This window comes from Barbus barbus (genome assembly GCF_936440315.1).
Source record: "Barbus barbus genome assembly, chromosome: 13".
NCBI lineage: Eukaryota > Metazoa > Chordata > Actinopteri > Cypriniformes > Cyprinidae > Barbus > Barbus barbus.
The window spans coordinates 27375005-27396913 of record NC_136741.1 but is presented as its reverse complement, the minus strand read 5'-3'; the positions used below and the strand labels follow the sequence as shown (position 1 = coordinate 27396913).

The window sequence follows — 21909 nt, the reverse complement described above, 5'->3', positions numbered from 1 at the left end:
GGCAATTTTAGGATGTATTTATTTATTGCATGGGGAATTAATTTCCTAACAATTAAGCACAATAAATTAATATTTAAATTGTTTAGTAAATCTGTCAAGTACAATAGTAAGTATACATCATGGTAAAATCTGTTGTCCTAAGTTTAATTTAAAAAAACAATATATCTGGACCAAATTATTTTTATTATTGTAATTAGAATTTGGGTCAAGATGTGCTTAATTGTCATTAATAAAATAAAATAATAAAATAAAATCAATATTAAGAAAAAAAAAACGTTATCATAAATTAGCTTCATTTTCTAATGTAAAACATCATTTTTATCTTTCATCTTTCTTTTTTCCTTGATTGTGGAATGGACCCAGACATTTCCTTGTGAGATTCATCCATGCAACCAAAAATATGCTCTTGTTAGACAGTGAAAATATACAGTATGTGAATTATATTTCAGGGCACTGCCTTTAGAGGGCATCTATGCTCTCTTTTTCAATGAAACATTACCTCAGGCAGCACCAGCACATGGTAGGACTGAGATGAAACAAGCTTTTGAATCTGTATTTGTACCCTTCCAGCATTACACATTGAAACTAGCACTGCTTGAGTAAAGCGAGAATATCTTTTTATAGCCTATGCAAATAGGGTCTGTACCGTCCTGACCCCCAAATGAGTGTCAGTCCTCATTCATATAAATGATAAAACCAGTTCAGGTTTCTAAACAGCACAAAGAAATTGCATTAGAAAGGAATCATCGTTACTCAGTGTCCAAAAATAATCAATACTCTATGAATATAGGATGGAATGGAAGCATTTGATGCTGAAAATCTTTTGCCTATCCCTTAATATTTCACAAAGGTGTCATATTTGATCCCACACCTCCCGCTCCCTGTCATCTATTCTCGTCTATTCTCTGAACATTCTGTCCTCCTCCTATTGTCACTTAGACACACACACACACACACTCTCTCTCTCTCTCTTTCTCGCTTCGCACGCCTCTATCTCTCCAGAGCTTATGCCGATATACATTGCCAGTCTTTCTGCACCAGCCTTGTCTATATCCTCCACTCAGACACGCATACAGTTCCCCATCTATTTTGCTCCCAAAGAAATTGCTATTTTTAGCACAGCTTCCTCTTTGTGGAAAGTGCAGAGGACTATAAGCTGAGCACTTAAAGTGGAGTAAAATCAAAGATGCCAATAGGCACCTCTCCCTGAATGGTTTGAAGCTACCAACCTTTTCCTCTGGATGAGCTAATAATATCGACATCAAAAAGCTCCCAGTGTTCTGAAACCGTGCAATGCCGTCATTATTTCCTTTTCTAAAATTATCTGCCAAATACAAGCTCTGAGCATTTCTGTAACATTTAGAAAATACAATACAACATTGAAAGGAACAAGCAACACAGCTTTCGGATTTCATATATCATCTTTGTTGTATTTGCAGTATTGATCATTTGGAAGGGATATATGCATGTCTCGGTCCATAGATTGTCCACTGATGGTGCTTGTAAAGTGCTTTTTTTTACATCCAGTAACACTGAAGACATTCTGTTTTTCAGCGCTTACATCCTAAAAAAACATGGCTGCATTGAAGAGTGAATATTACAGACTGGATCACACTAACGGGAATGTAAAACATTCAGTGTCTTGGGTTTGTCCTTTACAGCCAGAATGGGTTGAAATAGACTCAATTCAACTCTCTGCCAATTGAAGTGTTTGTATAAGTCTAGACATCCCTCGGTCTGGCTGTTGTGCACAGGCTATAGGGTCTGAAGTGCTTTATGGATATACACACATGCTCAAACACACACATATATAACACTGTATTGCATAACTAATCAATAGGAGAGACTTTCTTTATTTCTTCGCAGACTCAACAACATGGGATGGACAGATACAGGGCTCGTCTCAATCACCGCAGCCTACTCATGTCCTCAAGGTCAAAGGCAATCAAAGCACGGTACAACAGTTCTTGCAACTTCACTGTATTTTAAACCTGTATCAGAATCTCACAACAGTACATTTATCCTTAATTCAACATGAAATCTAAATATTTACTTAATAATGTTCCTGGATTAATGGTTTATGATTTGTCAAATATTTTTTTTTAATTATGTTCCTTTTCAAGCTTTTTGACTCTTGGTTAACATTAACAACTAAATAACTTTTCTGGTTTAGAACACCTACTTTTCATGATACAGAATTTTAGATCAAATCAAAATCAAATTTGCCTAAATTTTTTCCTCATTGAATATGAGAAAAAGTAGTAGTTTAATGTAAAATTTAATTTAATTTAATTTAATTACTGCTCTAAATCTGTGATAAATTGAAATGATAATTGAAATATAGCTCTACTGGAAGGAGACTTAATGGTTATATGGTTTTGATTGAATTTGGCCTTTGAGCCTTTTCTCTCCAAGTCATTTTTTTTAACAAAAACTTTTGTGAAGACAAAAATAAATAAATAAATAAATAAATTGATTGCATAAGTTGATGCACAGCCTTCTAAACCATGGCAGTGGACTGGTTAAAAGAATATGGCTAACAAATATGATGTTGTGACATTCAATGCTGTCATTTAGCATTTCAAATGACATTTAGAAAATCAACACACAATCCAAACGGGATACGAGAAACTGATGCACCTGCAAGCAAAGCAATGACTGTGCTTTTCAATGTTTCACAGACGTGCCTGTCCAATGAGGAAAAAAAGAAGGCTTCAAAGATGTACTGTTATAGCCCTGACATTTAACACTGCCAGGACTAGCACCAAAAGCATAACACATGTTATGGTCACACATTAACTATAAGTTACAGTGACAAAGTTTATGTCGGATTTAGTTTTATGTGGATTAGGATGATACATGTGATTCACCAACAGTATACTGCCCAATGTCATGCATAGAACACCTGCTGTTTGCCTGCTTTAGAGGGGATGTGTGTCATTTCTGTTCCACTAGTGGAATAGTTTTCATTATTATCTTCCAAACACTCCCCGTCTGCCACTGGTCCGACACACGGATAGTTTTGCCCTAAAATCACACCATTTGTTGCTTACATATAAGAGCAGTGATTTTTGTTTATATTTTTGGGAGAAATTAACTCACAAATGGATTACTGACACACTCAAAAAGACACACTTCAGCTTTAAAGCATCCAAACATAAGTTTAGTACATTTCTTAGGCACTGGCTATGCACTGTGGGGCGTCAGTTTGGATAGATTGGTTTAACATTCAGGCTTTTAAACTTGGTTAAACCTACCCGAATTATGCGTGTTACAGTGATGTCTATATTCTGAATTTAAAAAAGAAAACAAAATTAGCTGCAGCTGTGAAAGCAGTATCTAAATTAGCAGCATCAGCACAAAGTTTGCTTAAAAATATTAGAGAGACGAAGACAAAGGCACCTGCAGCCCAGGTGAGATATTGGAATAGATGTGGGTGAGAAACCTTCTATTGGTGCACAGTCACATCAAATAATCATCAATCCATCCATAAACAGTCTCAGAATTTTGCATCTAAAAAGTCAATAAAATAAAACCAATGAGATTTACTGCCTTGATAATGGCTATACTTTTAAGGAAAGGATGCAACAACTGTGGTTGGAGCCTAAGCATTTGTAGAAAGTCTATCAAAAGAAGCCAATATTGACTTCCGTAGTTTCTTTCTGTTGATTCATTGTTGTTTGGCATTATACAGTCTCTTCATAATAAGAGATGCATGTAAGCCTGTAAGTCTAGATTTCAAGGTCACCTGAAGCTAAGACAATCAGAGTCCCAGCAATCAATGCCCTAATGCTGCACTGTCCATCCAAATGCATTGCAGAGTGTCTTTTCATTCTTTCAATTGCAAAACTGAAAACAGCACCTTTGGATCACAATAAAACTTTGCAGATAAAAATAGATGTATATATGTATATATACAGAGCAAGATACATATTTTTGTAATATTCTAGCTAACTTTTTCTCTTTTTCTTGAGTTTAAAATCCGTGCCATTAGGATTGGTTTTGAGGCCATGCAACACTATAACAGTGTTTTTCTCGATCAAAGGCAGTAAAAAAGACAAAACGTCTAACAAGCTCTATCAAGGTTTTTCTAACATCTGAAAATGATTTCAGGATGATAGACAAGCCAGTGATTTAAAACAATCTGACATCATTGCTACAAATTTGCTAGGGGACATTTAAGTGTGAACTACAATATGGCTCATTAAGTGACAAAGTAATTTGAATATCAACTACATTTTGAACTATCTCTGCAGCTCGTAGCAGAAACTATACACTGAACAGTATGCTCTTACACAAAATACATCAAGCATTTTTTTTTCTGTGGCACTAGGGTGTTATTTTGCTTATTTTTTCCATTTTACGTGTTTTGTATGTTCCTTATCCTGAAGAGCTGTAAAAAAAAAAAAAAAAAAAAAAAAACTGATATGAAATGATAAAAGAAAATCCATTGAAGGACAGTGGACAGTGGACACCGTAGACTATAAATAACATAAAATATGAGATGTAGAGACATTCATCTTGTCTTCAAAAACTTTGCAGCAGGATAATCGTGAAGGAATAGATACAAGTGTTGTCCATACATACGTATTTTGGGTCCACACACAGATATCGACACAAAAGCAGGCAGTTTTCAATGACATTCCTAGCCTGATCACTACAATATCGCTAAAATGACAGACAACTGTCTTGAATCGATGTGAATATTGGTGTTCTTTAAAAAGCAGCAGGAGGGAGGACGAAACGTCTGTGAATATTCTTTGCATCGTATACATGTACTGCATGTAACCGCAAACCTTTTTAACAGCAGATGAAGCACACAAATGACGTTTCTTTGGCGAAGCTTGGCTTTGAGAGTAAGATGTTGATGGAAATATACTGACACTCATGTGCTGTGTTCCACAGTTTCGAATAAATACTTGGTTCCTGATCCAGATAAGGTGTTGGATGATATAGACGATTCCATGCAAACACTGATGATTGATTTGACAATAACTTTGATTGTGGACGGACTTGGATGTAGGGTTGGACTTTTAATGAGGAACAGGAGATTGTAAATCTCATGACAATAACTGAGGCGTTCAACCTTATAATCCTCCTTCGAACATGGCTTACTAGTCCTTTTATAATTCAATTCGTACCTGCTCCTCGAATTACTAGACATCTGTCAGCATTTTTTTTATATTAACATAATTTGTATCAGCTAAAGTGCAATTGGCTGTCTTGAGGTTCTCTTCATGGAAGTCCTCGTTGCTGTTGTTGACCCCTTCTTGGATTTCCATGTAGTCCGACTTGCTGATGGTGGATCCACTTCGACTTCCCTTCAGCTCTTCTTGTGAATCAGTTTTAGGGACATTAACTTGGAGATACTGCGCCTGCTCCTCACCTTCTGTTTCTCGATGGTAGAAGTAGTTGAAGTTGGAGACAATGACGGGCACAGGAAGGGCGATGGTCAAGACGCCAGCAATGGCACAGAGGGATCCTACAATCTTTCCTCCAATGGTTGTAGGCACCATATCTCCATAGCCAACGGTCGTCATTGAAACCACAGCCCACCAGAAGGCATCTGGGATGCTGTAGAACTGTGACTCGGGTTCGTCAGCTTCTGCGAAGTAGACGGCGCTGGAAAAGAGGATGACTCCGATGAAGAGGAAGAAGATGAGTAGACCTAACTCTCTCATGCTGGCTTTGAGGGTCTGGCCAAGAATCTGAAGTCCCTTTGAGTGACGAGAGAGTTTGAATATTCGGAAGACTCGTACAAGTCTGATGACCCTCAGAATTGCGAGAGACATGGCTTGTTGCCCTTGCTGCCCGTCCTCTGCTGTCTCCGCCAACTCCGTTCCCAGCGTGATAAAGTATGGAATAATGGCCACCACATCAATCATGTTCATTATGTTCACAAAGAAGCTGGCTTTACTAGGACAGGCAAAGAAGCGCACCAAGAACTCGAATGAGAACCAGATGATGCATAGCGTCTCTAGAATGAAGAAAGGGTCTGTGAAGTAGGTGGATGTGTAAGTGGTTGTAAAGTTAGTGACACCAACTGGGACTTTGTGCATCTTCTCCTCATCGCTGCGGAAGATGGGCAAGGTTTCCAGGCAGAAGCTGACGATGGAGATGAGGATGACCATGACGGATATGATCGCTATAATCCTGGCTGGCCCAGAACTTTCTGGATACTCAAACAGCAACCAGACCTGCTTCTGAAACTCATTGTCAGGCAACGGCCTCTCCTCCTCCTTGATAAAACCCTCGTCCTCCCGAAACATCTCAATTGCTTCCTCACCGAGCTCGTAAAAGCGGATCTCCTCTGAAAAAATGTCCAAAGTAACATTGACGGGGCGCCGCAACCTTCCGCCCGATTGATAGTAATAGAGGATGGCATCAAAGCTGGGGCGGTTTCTGTCAAAAAAATACTCATTCCTTAGCGGGTCAAAGTACCTCATGCGCTTCTTGGGGTCCCCAAGCAATGTTTCGGGGAACTGCGAGAGGGTCTTAAGCTGCGTCTCGAAACGCAGACCTGAGATGTTGATGACCACTCGCTCACAGCACTCCTGCTCTGTTCCGGGGTCATAGTCCTGAGGAAGACCAGGGTGTGCTGCCGCCTCATCTGAGGTGTCGCCCGTGGCCACAGTCATTATGCAGGAGGGTGAGGCCTGCACTTTTCACGGAGGCAGGGCACCACAGGGTGGAAAAATGCAAGGAATCCTCACAGAAGGGGGCTTGACACCGTAGAGCACTAAGGGCCACAGCGTGCCACCGGGTGGGTCAACTGAAAGACAACAAAAGATGTTTGAAAACAGCATGCAGAGAAATTAAATATTGTGTCTACAGAGGGTCTAAAGCACATGTCAAACTCTGGTCCTGAAGAGCCACTGTCCATAAGAGCGTAGCTCCAACCAGCAACAAAACACCTGCCTGGAAGTTTCTAGTGAGTCTGAAGACCTTGATTAGCTGTTTCGGATTGGATTTGGCTCTCCAGGAACTGAATTTGACACCCTTGGTCTAAAGGCTTTCTGCAACAAAAGTAGGGTGAACGCAGGTAAAGCGGGACACTTTCTGATAATGTGTCATTGGCGTTGTTTAAAGATATGATGCCAATGATTTAGCCTATCGATCATTACATTTCAATTAAAATAAATAAATAAATAGATTTAAAAAAATCTTCAATATACTATATGGAGGAAATTTTTTTTAATATTAAGTAAAACTTTAGTGTCCTACTTTGCTTGTCACTCTAAGGCAAAAAGAACTAAGAAAACAGGTAAAACAGGTCTGTATTATTTATGAATAATGTTTATCATAATTTAAGTATGTACCTAGTATAATATTCAAGAGAGAGACCACACATGCAGTACAAAACAGCAAAGCTTAGGCAGAAAGTAGATCTTAAAATATAGCACAATTTATATAAAACAACATATTTAGTTAAGCATTCACATGCAAAGGAGTTCCTTGGTCTTCTTATAGAAAGCACCACAAAATGAAGCTCTTCGTCAAGCCCTGTCAGTTCTTTCTGGTGTGCGGCAATGGACAAATATCCATTCACATAAAACTGAATCTCTAACAGTGCAGTCATGTGAAAGAGGCCCTTCTCTATGAGACATGCACATGCTACATAACCATGCTGTATCCATTCAGTGAGTTCCCTATCTCTTTCTTCCTACCCTTTTCCATGAAATACCTGAACGTTCAAAGAACCACATATGCCATGCTGTTCATACATATTTGTTGGAGTCATTTCAATGGAATGTTTCTTGTCCCAAACGGTGCCAGCATGCTCTAAAATATTAAGCAGAAGCAGCCTATGAAATATTAAGCTGCAGGAAAATACATTTTAGGCTTAACAAGACTTGGTGGTATCTCTCTTTTTACTCTTTAGATCCCTCCACATTATATTATACATGATGCATAACTGTATATAATAGAATGCACAACACAGATACCAAATAAATAAATAAAGCATCCATGCATAATCAGAACTGAGGCAGTATACCTGCTAGGATAAACTTCTTAAATCACCCCTGTGGTTCCTCAGGTTCCCAGAAGTCACGACAGCCTTCTCGAAGTGTGGATAGCACTCCGGTGTCTGTATGGCTGTGATAAAAAGGACAAACACACATCTGATTCCTCAAATCCCAGCTGCCACTGTCTGCCGTAGCTCTCGGCGCACCGGCGTATTGTGCATAACGGGACAGGCAGGGAGGAGTGGCAGAGAGGTACAGTATGCGGGTGTGTCCTCGTCTACCCCAAAGCTTCCTTACAGCAGGTTGTTTGAGAAGGACAAGGAGGAAAGAACAGGAGAAAAAAAAGATTATGATGCAAAGGAAGGAGGGTCTCTTTATTCCACATTTAAGGAGGCATTGAGCAATCCATACAGATTGCCACAGCCTGTGCTAGAAAGGTTGCAACAACTGACAGTAGAGAGGAATGTGATACATTTGCAGTAGGCACAGCATCAGGCTTGCCCATTAAGTAAGTATTAGTCTTTCAGGGATCACATCAATTAACTGAACAGTCAATTTGTTATATTAATGGAAACACTCTTTTAAGTGACTGATAAAGCTATTAATAATTGCGTAATGTGTGAGGGTCAATGACAAAGTATGTCAGGGATAATACAATTATTTTCTTTGAATATTGAACACATCAAAATTTTTTAAATTAAAACTACATATTTTTATAAATATTTATTATTATTTTTTTTATTTATGAATAGTCAATAAGTTTTCTATTTGATGTGATGTTATTTATATATTTTGGTCATATGACGTCAAAAAGGCTGACAATCTTTTTAATAATATTATAGGTATTATTATAAAACAAAGCCATTTTTTAAGAATACATAATAATAAAAGAATATACCAGTACTGTAAGAATTTCAGCCTTTAGACTTTTTGTCACGTTTTTTCTCTGGACAGTTACACCACCTTTATTCTTCAAACCCCACAAAAAATATCCAAATGACATTTAATTAGTTGAAGTATTGAAGTAATTGTCTGCATGAACTGTATGAATACATATATACTGTAGCTATTTTGCAAAGTCATGTCCCCTTAATGATAGGCTAAGTGATAACATTATCACTATGAAATGCATCAATGAAGAAGCTAAAGTTGTATATTAATGTTTTATTCGCCAAAAAATGTATTTAATTTGATTGAATCAGTCAGCTGAATCAAGAAAAGGTTCCTTTATGTGACAGCTGCACCTTACCACTTTCTACAGTGATACAGTATAAACGCAAATTATTTCAAGATGTCATGTTGACATGGGAACAGATGCAGAACATCATACATAAGAAGTCTGCAGCGACAGACGTCTCGAATCTCTTCCTACCTGTCTGTCTACCTCGCTTGCCGACGTCTCAGTAGTTGTTGCATTATGTTCATGCAACAAGCCATTAGTCAGTTAGTTACAGCGTTAAATGGAATCTGCAGTCAATCGTTGCTGTGCATACCAAAAGACTTCTGGATTACAGACGCGCTCCGTCCGCGCTACCACTCCTCACTTTATCCGCAGAGTGGGCAGTTTAAAGGGGACGCGTCACGAGTGATCTGTCCTGAATTAAATCACTGAGGGTGCTTCTGAGATGAGTGGAGGGTTCTCCAGACTTAATGCACATCTATTTTCACATTTATTTTTATCCTGTCCATTGCTATGTTTAGAGCTATGTCAATCATTGCAATTTTGAGAGTGAATCCTGCATAAATATTCCTGAAACTTTACAGCCTGTATGTGCTAGAAAAACAAGTTTTATCTACCTTCTTTTTCAAGTAAGGTGGAAGTAAGCTGTTTTCTGCGAATGTGCCAGACTTCTGTTTCATTAGCCACTATAAGGAAATAAGGAGAAGAATAACAAAGTGCAGTAAACTGTAAAATTGATTACACTACAAACCAGAGTGTTTATAATTAAGATACATTAAAATAATATGATAAGAAACACCAGTTTGCAATATCAAGCAGGCAAAACCGGGCCTTCCTGAAGGTTATTATAGCATACATTTTTATCAGCATTGTATGTACTATATTTTGATTCCAACAAAATGCTGCTAGTGTACTGTTTTCTGCATACTGCACACTATACTGGTCCAATCGTGGAATTAGTATGCAATTATGCACCAATGTGATATAGCCTACTATAGGTTATGTGTGTATTCCATGCATGCTGCAAATCTAAATCTATGCACAATATTTATACTGTATATTGCTCAAACTGTAGTATTGTAGTATTCCCAACAGCTGTAAAGTACATTTTTGACCATTCTTTCTGTCCTTGAAACTGTGGCATGTTTACCGTGATTGGATCTGAAGGTTGAGGCATGAAAATCAAAGACAGAAAACAAAATAGATTAATTGTCTTTCTTCTAACATAGCAACAGATTTGGCCATTTGCCGCACCTTTTCCTTTGGCACTTTTACTACACCATAGTGTCAGCTTTCAGCTCATGCATTCACTGGGAAATTTGATTAATTAATATAAATTTGTTGCATTTAACATTTTATCTACAAATGATTAAGCTAGATGTAATGGAAAATGAATTATTTGTTTAATTTCATTGGTGGGTTTCTGTGTGCTTTCAAGGGATGATTTTGAATACAAATTATACTGAGGGCTTTGTGACTGGCTGTTTGTTTTATAGCCAGAGCTTGGATGTCAATCATGCACACATGTACAGGAAATCTCACTGACAGCAGCTCAGCCGTTATTCATGAGAGAAGCCAATACAAAGGAGTGTTCATGCACTTCACCCTTGCATTAGCTCACACTCTTTAATTAAAACTGAAAGGTCAGTGTAATTCTGTGCTTGGGTGAGATGTGTGAATGTGTGCCAATGAGAGAAAATGCAAGCGTGAGCCAAACCCTATTGATCTTGGGTCACTCTGGAGGTACACTCACGGTCACAAATATAGAAGTTCAGTCACAAGGGACCATCTGGTTAATGTAGTTAAGAAGAGTGGTAAGGAAAAGCTTTGTCCTGTCCTGTTCGTGTGGTGTTTTGTATTGTAGAGCAGGACCAGGAGGGAAGACAGATTTTATCTTTACAAGTTATTGGTTTAATAGAGTGATGCATAGAAATTTTGTCAGTGCAGATGTTAGTGAGGCTTTAAAAAAATGAAATGAAATAAATGTTTTAAGGTTATTTGTTCAAAATATCAGAATATGTCGAATCAAATCTGGTCTGTGTTGGATGTGATAAACATTGGAAAGCATACAGTAAAATTGTCTTTTTACATTGTACTAAAAGTACTGTGTATCCAAATCCATTGCTGATACGCTGAAAAAAAAATGGTGGAGAAAAAACTTTCACTCAGAAATATGAAGTAAAAAGACTGAAATATTATTTTCCACTTAGATTTTTTAAAACAGTGTAGCTATGTTTCCATTAAGGCAGGGGTCACCAAGTTCAGTCCTGGAGAGCCGGTGTCCTGCAGAGTTTAGCTCCAACCCTAATTAAACACACCTGCAGGACACCGGCCCTCCAGGATCAAGTTTGAATTAAGGTTATGACTTCAATTCATGCAAAAAAGAAAAAAAAAAAGAAAAAAGAAAAAGAAATGAAGTTTAGAAGAACTTCAGGTAACACTTTATTTCGATAGTCCACTTTAGACATTCTACTAACAGTAAGTAACTTTGCAACTACATGTCAACTAGCAGTCATTAGAGCAGGGGTGCCCAACCCTGTTCCTGGCGATCGACTGTCCTGCAAAGTTTAGCTCCAACTCTAATCAAACACACCTGTCTTTAATTTTCACATGATCCTGAAGACCTTAATTAGTTGCTTCAGGTGTGTTTGATTAGAGTTGGAGCTGAAGTTTGCCGGATAGTCGATCGCCAGGAACAGGGTTGGGCACCCCTGCATTAGAGTATTAGTAGACTGTCTGTTTAATATCTTCTAGCACTTTATTTTGATGGGTCCACAACATACAACATACTGAGTATGAGAAACTTTGCAAGTATATGTCAACTTATTCTATACTAACCCTAAACCTACCCTACTGAGAGTTAGTAAACATGTAGTTGCAAATTAATGTGTTGACATGTAGTTACAAAGTTACGTAAAGTTAGTAGAATGTCTAAAGTGGACTATCGAAATAGTGTAACCGAACTTCATATTTGCTAGCATGCTAAATATTATAGCAGCCAATCATCTGAGTAGACAATTCAGTCACATCATGTCAGTCAGTTCACACAATGGAGGACAAAACATAGAGCTGTTTTGTTCATTTTTAGTTCTCTAAGTGAATCTGTCAACATTCATTTTAATAGAGCATACAAGGCTCGTTTCAGTAGCAAACGATGCAGTGTTTTTAACAAATCAATTCATTGACACATAGGTATAAAACTTGCATAACAGATAAAAGTCTACCTTGATGTAATTACGTAATCTGTAGAAAAGATCACTGAACAAATCAGTACACAAATGTGAATAATCTTTCAGTGAGTGGATTAAAAAAACTTAAAAGCCCACATGCATATAGGAGTTTATGGAGTAAATGTGTTTCCAATTTATGCACACTTCTTTTTACTGAATAAAAAATATCCACCTCAAGTGGGCTTATAAGGTTTTTATGTACATTTTGGATGTTTCAATCCAATATTTTTTAAAGTAATATCCAAATACAAAAAAAAAGGGATTGGAACTGAGCTACTGATTTGCGAGAAGTACTGTGATCATATTGATTGATTCTTATGCAGCAGGTTTTATGCTTTTTTCCTAATTTAAAAAAGGTCCAGAATTACATTTCTAACAAATTTAGCTAAAATTTAATAATTCATAATTTCATAAATCTTCTGAAGTCTAAATGATTCTGCTTTTTTTCCAGCGCTGCTTGAGTTTGAGGCAGGAGGTAGCAGACAATGGCAGGAAGCCAAAAGCCTGAAGCAGCTCAAGGTCATTTATTCACTGCAGCAGATCCATCTCAACCTGCAGCAGCACACACACACACACACACACACCAGTGAGGATAATGACATTATGACTCGTCTGATTGCATGTAATAGAGATAAGAAACAAATCTCTTGTAAATCATGGAATATTTGATTTAACCCCATAAAATATACCTGATGATATCCAGTGTCCATTCACCTTAAAATCACATTCATACTACCATCAAGATACTGTTTTGTGACTAAAACCAGACATTGAAAGCCAACATTTACTGTTACATTCTGCCATCGCTGGATGGTGCTCCTCTTGTTACTATGGCGACAGGTATCTAGAGCCCCTCCGCAGGCAGATTGGAGGAGATGAGAGCTGTGATGACATCACACAGACTGAGGAATCACTGGCGTTGGGCCACAGATGTGATGTCATGCCTGCAGGCTCTTCTAAGTGATCCACAACTGAGGTGGAAAGAAAGGCATGACTCAGCATTTAATAGACATCCTCATGAAGTAAGATGATTGTACTTAATAACCAGTGATTAGCTGTGCTTTCTAAGCATCCCATTAATAACTGCTCATTCTTAGGTTTAGTGATTCGAACAAACCCTGAGCCTTAAGTATTAAGCTTTGGCACATAATCATCCAGCGCTATTTTTGCTAACGACATGATAGTACCTCAGATTGTACAATAATAATATCTTGTCCAATCAGCAATCAGGTGTACTTTCACTTGTATTTATTTTTGATTGCCAGATAATAAAATTGCTGAAACAAAATCATTGAAGAGGAGACACAAACTGTATCTACGGACCACAACATCAAAGACTTTAGAGCAGGCATCCTCAAATCTGGCCCACTCCTGCAGAGTTTAGCTCTAACCCTAATCAAACACACATGAGCATGCTAATCAGAGTCTTCAAGATCATTAGAAAATCACAGGTAGGTGAGTTTGATCAGGGTTGGACTAAACTCTGTAGCATTTTGGCCCTCCAGGGAAAGATTTGAGGAACCCTGCTTTAGAGGTTGGTTCTTTTATTTTGGGCCACTGTTTAGCAGTCAACTAAAACACCTTAGCAGATATCTTGCAATGCCCTAGCAACCACTCAGCTTACCTTAGCAACCACATCAAGTTCATTCATATTTCATTCATAAGTAAACATTTAACATGTGGTAACATGTTACAATAAGGTCCTTTTAGTGAACTCTATTTAATGCATTAACTAACATTATACTACGGGGCCGTTGAATGCTTGAATCTGATTGGCTGACGAATGTTCTAAGGTGTGCAATTATTTTGAGGGAAAAGCTCGGCGAACGTAGTTCCAGGCACCGCATTACATGTCCATATCACTTCGCTAAATTATTTGCGTTATTTCAAATGTCCTTACAGCCTTAAACAGCAAAAGAACCAAAACCCACAACGACACTGGCCAAACAAATAAATATAGTAAACATAAGGATACAAACAACAGATTATATTCATGTTTTTGCCACAAAATGTATTATGTACAGAAAGCACATACGCTATCTCTCCCGCTCTCTCTCCCAGCGGGCACCTTGATGTTAATTTGACGTCAAAAAGAAGTCAAGATTTGATCAAGATGCTGTATAGCATCATTTTAAGTTCAGATTTATTGCGAATTTCTTCTGGTGGTTAATTGGGTGAAAATAGGAGGTTATCCTGCTCTGAAATTGGTTTAATATTTATGTAGGCCAATATGTTTGATGTTTAATATACGTCAAATCAACAAAGTTTTAAACATCCAATTGATGTCATATTGATGTCTCATTGACATCAATGATTAGTATGTTTAATCAGGATTTATGTAAAGTTATGGTGTAATATGAATTTGTCGCTAGCTTAAGTTTAAATAGCGTTTTTTTGTTTGTCTTAGTTAGAGAAAAAAAAAGAAGGTAAACCGTGGAGTGATTATTAAATTTACCAAAAAATACTTTTTTTATTATTTTTTTAATATTTGAATTCTTTTTTATTTTATTTATAGTGCTATCATAATACTGTATAATTAATTACAATACATTTGCTGTTATTACAATATAATTGTAAAATCACCATTTACAATATTACAACTACAATTACCTAAAATTTACATAAGGCCTAATTTTTCACAGTGAAAAATCATTGACATTTCATGTCTGATGAACAAAAATGATGCATGTGTATTCCTTCTTTATTTTGCAGCTACTTGTGACTTAAATGATGGCATACTTCAAAAACTGGAGGAAACGTAATGCTGAAGTGCTGTCTCTTGCAGCTGATGATTCAGATAGCAGTGATGTAGATGGGTTGCTGAGGGCACAGTTCAGTGAGGATGAAACTACCTCTTTGTCACCTTCAGCAGATGGCAACATCTCGTATTACGACTGTGATGCATTAGTGCTGTCTTCTGACACTGACTCTGAGGTTGCTAGCAATCTGTCGGATGATTCTGCAGAGGAAACTCCTCCTGATCTGAGTGAGGAAGTTGCAGCTTGGGCAGCTGCCAACAAATGCACGCGGTCTGCACTAAATGAACTGCTAGACATTCTAAGGCGCCAAGGACATTGCCTCTGCAAGGATGCCAGAACGCTGCTGAAGACCCCCAAAAGAGTGGCAATAGTTGAACTGTGTGGCGGACAATATGCATACTTTGGTATTGCATCTGGCATTTTGAAAGTTTTAGCACAGAATCCTGCTTTCCCAGAAGACTGCATAGACATGTGCTTCAACATTGATGGTACTCCACTGTTTAAATCACCAAGCCTGCAGATGTGCACATGCTTTTGCACCCTTCATTGTGGCACTCTATTGTGGAAAAGCAAAACCCAGCCCAGTTCAAGACTACCTTTCTGATTTTCTTCAGGAGTTGCAGCACCTTAAGCAAGATGGCATAGTCCATGGAGAGAAAACACTTAAAGTGACTGTAAAAGCCTTCATTTGTGATGCACCAGCCCGATCATTCCTGAAGTGCATAAAGAATCACAACAGCTACTTCGCTTGTGAGCACTGCACAGTTAGAGGCACCTATGTGGGACGAGTTGTCGGGGTACAGCACCTGGTGTTATTGCAAGGTCTGAAGCAGAATTCAGTAGTCTTGCCTACAAAGACCACCAAGTTGTTAGATCTCCACTGACCCTAGCTGTAGTTAGGAGAATGATTCACCACATGCAGGGAGGACCCAGCACATGCAGACTGTCATTAAAGCAAAGGAGTGAAATTTCAGATTAACTGAAGGCACTGAATGGAGAACTACCTAGTGAGTTTGCTCGGCAAGCTAGGAGTTTACTGGAATTGGACAGGTGGAAGGCTACAGAACTCAGACAGTTTCTACTTTATACTGGACCAGTGGTTCTGAGAAGAATGGTTTCACCTGCTGTATATAGTCACTTTCTTTCCTTGATGGTTGCGATGCCAGTCCTGTTGAATTCTGATGACATAGAGAGTGAGGAACACTTGGACTATTATTAGAGAGCTACTCGTGTACTATGTGAGGAAGTGTGAGGATATATATGGAAACACCGTCACCGTATACAATGTGCATTCACTAATTCACTTTCCAGATGATGTGAAACACTTCAGATGTTCACTGAATGGAATTTCATGCTTTCTATTTGAGAACTACCTGCAGACTCTAAAGAAAATGGTCAGACAATCTTGCAATCGCACAAGTTGACAAGTGTCTTGCAGAACTAGAGCAGTCTACAAAATGTAGGCCCTTGACCAAAGAGAGGTTTACTCGCATCTCTATACGGCCACGAGATTGTTGTTACATCCTTCAGAACAAGGACTATGGCTTGTTAAATTTTTTAGCAATTTTTGTTCAATATCTTCTGTATTCTTGATAATGGTTCACCTCTGCAGACAGAAGTGAGTAATGCCTCCTTATGAAACCATTTTGAAGAGCTTCCTTTATCTGAACTTCACTTTTCTCAGTGTTGAAGCTATTTTCCTGTTTATCTTTTATCGTACTGGTCAGTATTGAACTTCTGTTCCTGTGGTTTATTATAGGACCACAACCTTTCATTTCAAGTAACGTTTTTTTCTTCTGTTAACTTCGGATCTCATGGATCATAAAGTCTTTGCTCTGTTCTCTCAGTGTACAGTATCATCAAGGGCAAACCCTGTAATGTGCTCCTGGAGTCTCCCTTCAATTTCACACTCCATTTCCTGCTGAGCCGACAGCCATAAATACCACTGTCTGTGACACCCTGGAAAATGAAATTCCATATTATCAAAAGAAATGTCTTTTTGATGTAGCTCCATAATAAGGAACTGTCTTAAAGTTAATATTAACTTTCAACTGAAAGTTCAACAACCAGACCAAGATTAGTAGTGTAAATCACACATTATGATATGATTTTGCATTATGATATTATTTTTGCATCATAATTAGCCACATTTTCCAAAAATGTAATGCAATAAGAGTTAAACAAAATTATATAAGTATTACTAGTTCTGTCTTTAATCTATGCTGATAAAAATTATTGTGTTACAGGAATTTGTTTACTTTTTAAATAGTAATCTAATGAATCATAACCGCTGAAAATAATGGGACAAAAAACCTCAAGTACAGTAATGAGAATTAATGATCCTAAAATAGACTCGTTTAATAAGTAAAATATTTTGTATTGTAAAATGTCTTTACTTGCGGAGTGAAACGTGAAGAGATTTACTCGCTAACGTTTGAGGGAGATTAACCACCACTGTTTGCTACTACGTTGATGAACCGTAACATAAGGATAACAAAGTGGCATAAAATTAGATAACAGATCAAATGGCTGTTTGATGTGATAAGCACACAACTTTTATATATGGCCAGAGGGGGTTTTAAACTCTCAGAGCTTTTATTCTTAAAGTGGTTATCATACAGTCAAATCTCCAGCGGTTTAATAGCTTGTCGGAGAGAGTTACTGCAGTGCTAGAATGACACTCTTCTGGGTTGTGAATGGTGGAGCGGAAAAGAGAGAGAGAGACAGGGAAGACCCCAGGTTTTGTGGAGGACACGTATGCTTGTGTACACAAACACACATATAACATGCCTCATCTGGCCCCCTGGTGAGAGTGCTGGGGCTCAGCTGTTTCGTTCAAGCAGTGAAGGAGGATCTTATCAAATTTACACATAACTACTGGGAATACACCTGCTGAGGCCTCTGTACACTCAACAACATCCTCATGTCCTTTACTGTTAGAGGATTCCTATTTCTCCACAGTAAAAAAAGGTTTAATACATGCACAGAAATATGTTCTGCTTCCTTATTTTTACCCAAAGAGTACTTGCTAAAGTACAGTATGTGGTTGCAAGGGTGTTCTGGGAGGTCGCTGAGATGTTTCTACCATATGTAGTTGCTAGGGTGTATTTGTTGGTGACTAGGGTGTTTCTAGGTAATTGCTAGGGTGTTTCTAGGTGGCTACTAGGGTGTTCTGTGTGGATGTTTGTTTTTTCTATAGTACAGTGGGGCAAATAAGTATTTGATACACTGCCGATTTTTCAAGTTTTCCCACTTACAAAGAATGGAGAGATCTGTAATTTTCATCGTAGGTACACCTCAACTGAAGAATATAAAAAAATCCAGAAAATCACATTGTATGATTTTTGAATAATTAATTTCAATTTTATTGCATGAAATAAGTATTTGATACAATAGAAAAATAGAACTTAATATTTGGCACAGAAACCTGTGTTTACAATTACAGAGGTCAGACGTTTCCTGTAGTTCTTGACCAGGTTTGCACACACTGCAGCAGGGATTTTGGCCCACTCCTCCATACAGGTCTTCTCCAGATCTTTCAGGTTTTGGGGCTGTCGCTGGGCAACACGGAGTTTCTGCTCCCTCCATAGATTTTCTATTGGGTTCAGGTCTGGAGACTGGCTAGGCCACTCCAGGACCTTGAAATGCTTCTTACGGAGCCACTCCTTAGTTGCCCTTGCTGTGTGTTTGGGGTCATTGTCATGCTGGAAGACCCAGGCACGACCCATCTTCAATGCTCTTACTGAGGGCCCAAAATCTCGAGATACATGGCCCCATCCATCGTCCCCTCAATACGGTGCAGTCGTCCTGTCCCCTTTGCAGAAAAGCACCCCAAAGCACGATATTTCCACCCCCATGCTTCACGGTTGGGATGGTGTTCTTGGGATTGTACTCATCCTTCTTCCTTCAAACACGGCGAGTGGAGTTTATACCAAAAAGTTCTATTCTGGTCTCATCTGACCACATGACCTTCTCCCATGCTTCTTCTGGATCATCCAGATGGTCTTTGGCAAACTTCAGACGGGCCTGGACATGTGCTGGCTTGAGCAGGACGACCTTGCGTGCGCTGCAGGATTTTAATCCATGACGGTATAGTGTGTTACTAATGGTAACCGTTGAGACTGTGGTCCCAGCTCTCTTCAGGTCATTGACCAGGTCCTCCCGTGTAGTTCTAGGCTGATCCCTCACCTTTCTCAGGATCATTGATACTCCACGAGGCGAGATCTTGCATGGAGCCCCAGTCCAAGGGAGATTGACAGTCATCTTGAATTTCTTCCATTTTCTAATAATAGCACCAACAGTTGTTGCCTTCTCACCAAGCTGTTTGCCTATTGTCCTGTAGCCCATCCCAGCCTTGTGCAGGTCTACAATTTTGTCCTAAGTGTTCTTAGACAGCTCTTTGGTCTTGCCCATAGTGGAAAGGTTGGAGTCTGATTGAGTGTCATTGATTGAGTGTGTGAACAGGTGTCTTTTATACAGATGCAATTAATACAGGTAATGAGTGGAGGATAGGAGGGCTTCTTAAAGACAAACTAACAGGTCTGTGAGAGCCAGAATTCTTGCTGGTTGGTAGGTGATCAAATACTTATTTCATGCAATAAAATGGAAGTTAATTATTTAAAAATCCTACAATGTGATTTTCAGGATTTGTTATATTCTGTCTCTCACAGTTGAGGTGTACCTACGATGAAAATTACAGATCTCGCCATTCTTTGTAAGTGGGAAAACTTGAAAAATCGGCAGTGTATCAAATACTTATTTGCCCCACTGTATATGTTTGTTAGAGTATTCTTGGTCATCACAAGGTTGTGTCTAGGTGGTTGCTAAGGTGTTGCTATGGTATGTGGTTGCTAGGGTGTTCTGAGTGGTCGATATGTTGTTTCGCTTGCATTTTTACATAAATGTTGTTTTATAAATCCATTTTTCTTTTACCTTCTCAAGTTCAACTAGGAAGTTTAGCTTAGTTGAAGACATCGGTTTCTGCATTAAGCCATTAAGCCATTCTGCCTATAGTTTATATATTTTTCAGATTCATCATTATTTTTCATAATTCACGACATGATGCAGCATAAAGTGTTAATGTTGTGTACAGCAAAATATGTTCTCTGTTTCATGTGAAATCATGCAGTTCTGAGGCTCTGTGGGTTGTTCTGGCTAAATCCCAACCATATGGGACCGCTGTAGATGTGAATCTAGCAGATTCACTCAGTGACTCTTTAGGGGCCAAATGCTACTCCTTTGTACTCTGGTGCTCTATAAAACAAATATTTAGTCTTCCACATTTGAGCTTAGATGTTCAAATATTGTTTATGAGGGATGTGAAAAGATTGTTTGGTGTTCTGTCTGTTATAGAAGAGGCTCAACTGTGTGACTTTAAAGTTCAGCACTTTTATAAAGGTCTGTTGCATAACCAGGTGTTAAAACATTTGTTAAATTTTGTGCTATCGCCCTTACTCTCTCATACTGGTCACTGGAAGTTCAACATGGCACCTCATGGCAAAGAACTCTCTGAGGATCTGAAATAAATGGGGGGGGTCAGCCTGTCGTCCCAGAAGGAGGCCTCTTCTAAAGATGATACACAAGAAAGCCCGCAAACAGTTTGCTGAAGACAAGCAGACTAAGGACATGGATTACTGGAACGATAAACTTATTTGGTTCAGATGGTGTCAAGCATGTGTAGCGTCAACCAGGTAAGGAGTACAAAGACAAGTGTGTCTTGCCTACAGTCAAGCATGGTGGTGGGAGTGTCATGTTCTGGGGCTGCATGAGCGCTGCCGGCACTGGGGAGCTACAGTTCATTGAGGGAACCATGAATGCCAACATGTACTGTGACATACTGAAGCAGAGAGTGGGCTGCAGGGCAGTATTCCAACATGATAACGACCCCAAACACACCTCCAAGACGACCACTGCCTTGCTAAAGAAGCTGAGGGTAAAGGTGATGGACTGGCCAAGCATGTCTCCAGACCTAAACCCTATTGAGCATCTGTGGGGCATCCTCAAATGGAAGGTGGAGGAGCGCAAAGTCTGTAACATCCACCACTTTGGGCCCAATTTTGACATTTTCACTTAGGGGTGTGATCATTTTTTTTTGGCCAGCGGTTTAGACATTAATGGCTGTGTTGAGTTATTTTGAGGGGACAGCAAATCTGCACTGTTATACGAGCTGTACACTCACTACTTTAGATTGTAGCAAAGTGTCATTTCTGTTGTCACATGAAAAGGTATAATAAAATATTTACAAAAATGTGAGGGGTGTACTCATTCTGTGAGATACTGTGTGTGTGTGTGTGTATATATATATATATATATATATATATATATATATATACACACACACACAGTATCTCACAGAAATGAGTACACTTTTATATAAATAAAATCACAAACCTGACATACATCCACTAAAAATCACAACACCTGAAGTCACTTCTTCTTAAGTTCACACAGACCTAGTAGAGTAACAACAGGTGTAGATCATCACATTAAGGCCAACTTTATGTATTAAAGAAACAAATACACAGCCATCTTTAGAATGCTGTCTTTGAACTTCGGGTTTTGCGGTAGAGCTACAGTATCTCTGTTGTAGAGTAATTAGCTGGTGAGTTGGATTTACTTATTGTAGAGTTAACAAAAGTTATCATGTGCATTGTAATGTTTGAAGCGGATATCAAATATCAGTAAACCAGGAAGATTTTAAAATGAGCGGCTCATTTATAATTTCGTATGACCTTACCTTTCACGCTGCAAACGGAAGACAGAGGACTAGTGTA

At 38.6% G+C, this 21909-nt stretch overlaps 1 protein-coding gene across 1 annotated transcript; it reads right to left on the bottom strand.

Moving 5' to 3' along the window:
* Nucleotides 1–5156: 5156 nt before the first annotated feature.
* On the bottom strand, nucleotides 5157–6638 carry LOC306879620 (potassium voltage-gated channel subfamily A member 2-like; the record flags this gene model as incomplete). The annotated part of the gene is made up of 1 exon (XM_079432717.1): nucleotides 5157–6638. One exon carries the CDS (start codon nucleotides 6636–6638, stop codon nucleotides 5157–5159), a length of 1482 nt encoding a protein of 493 aa, XP_079288843.1.
* Between the last annotated feature and the right edge of the window lie 15271 nt (nucleotides 6639–21909).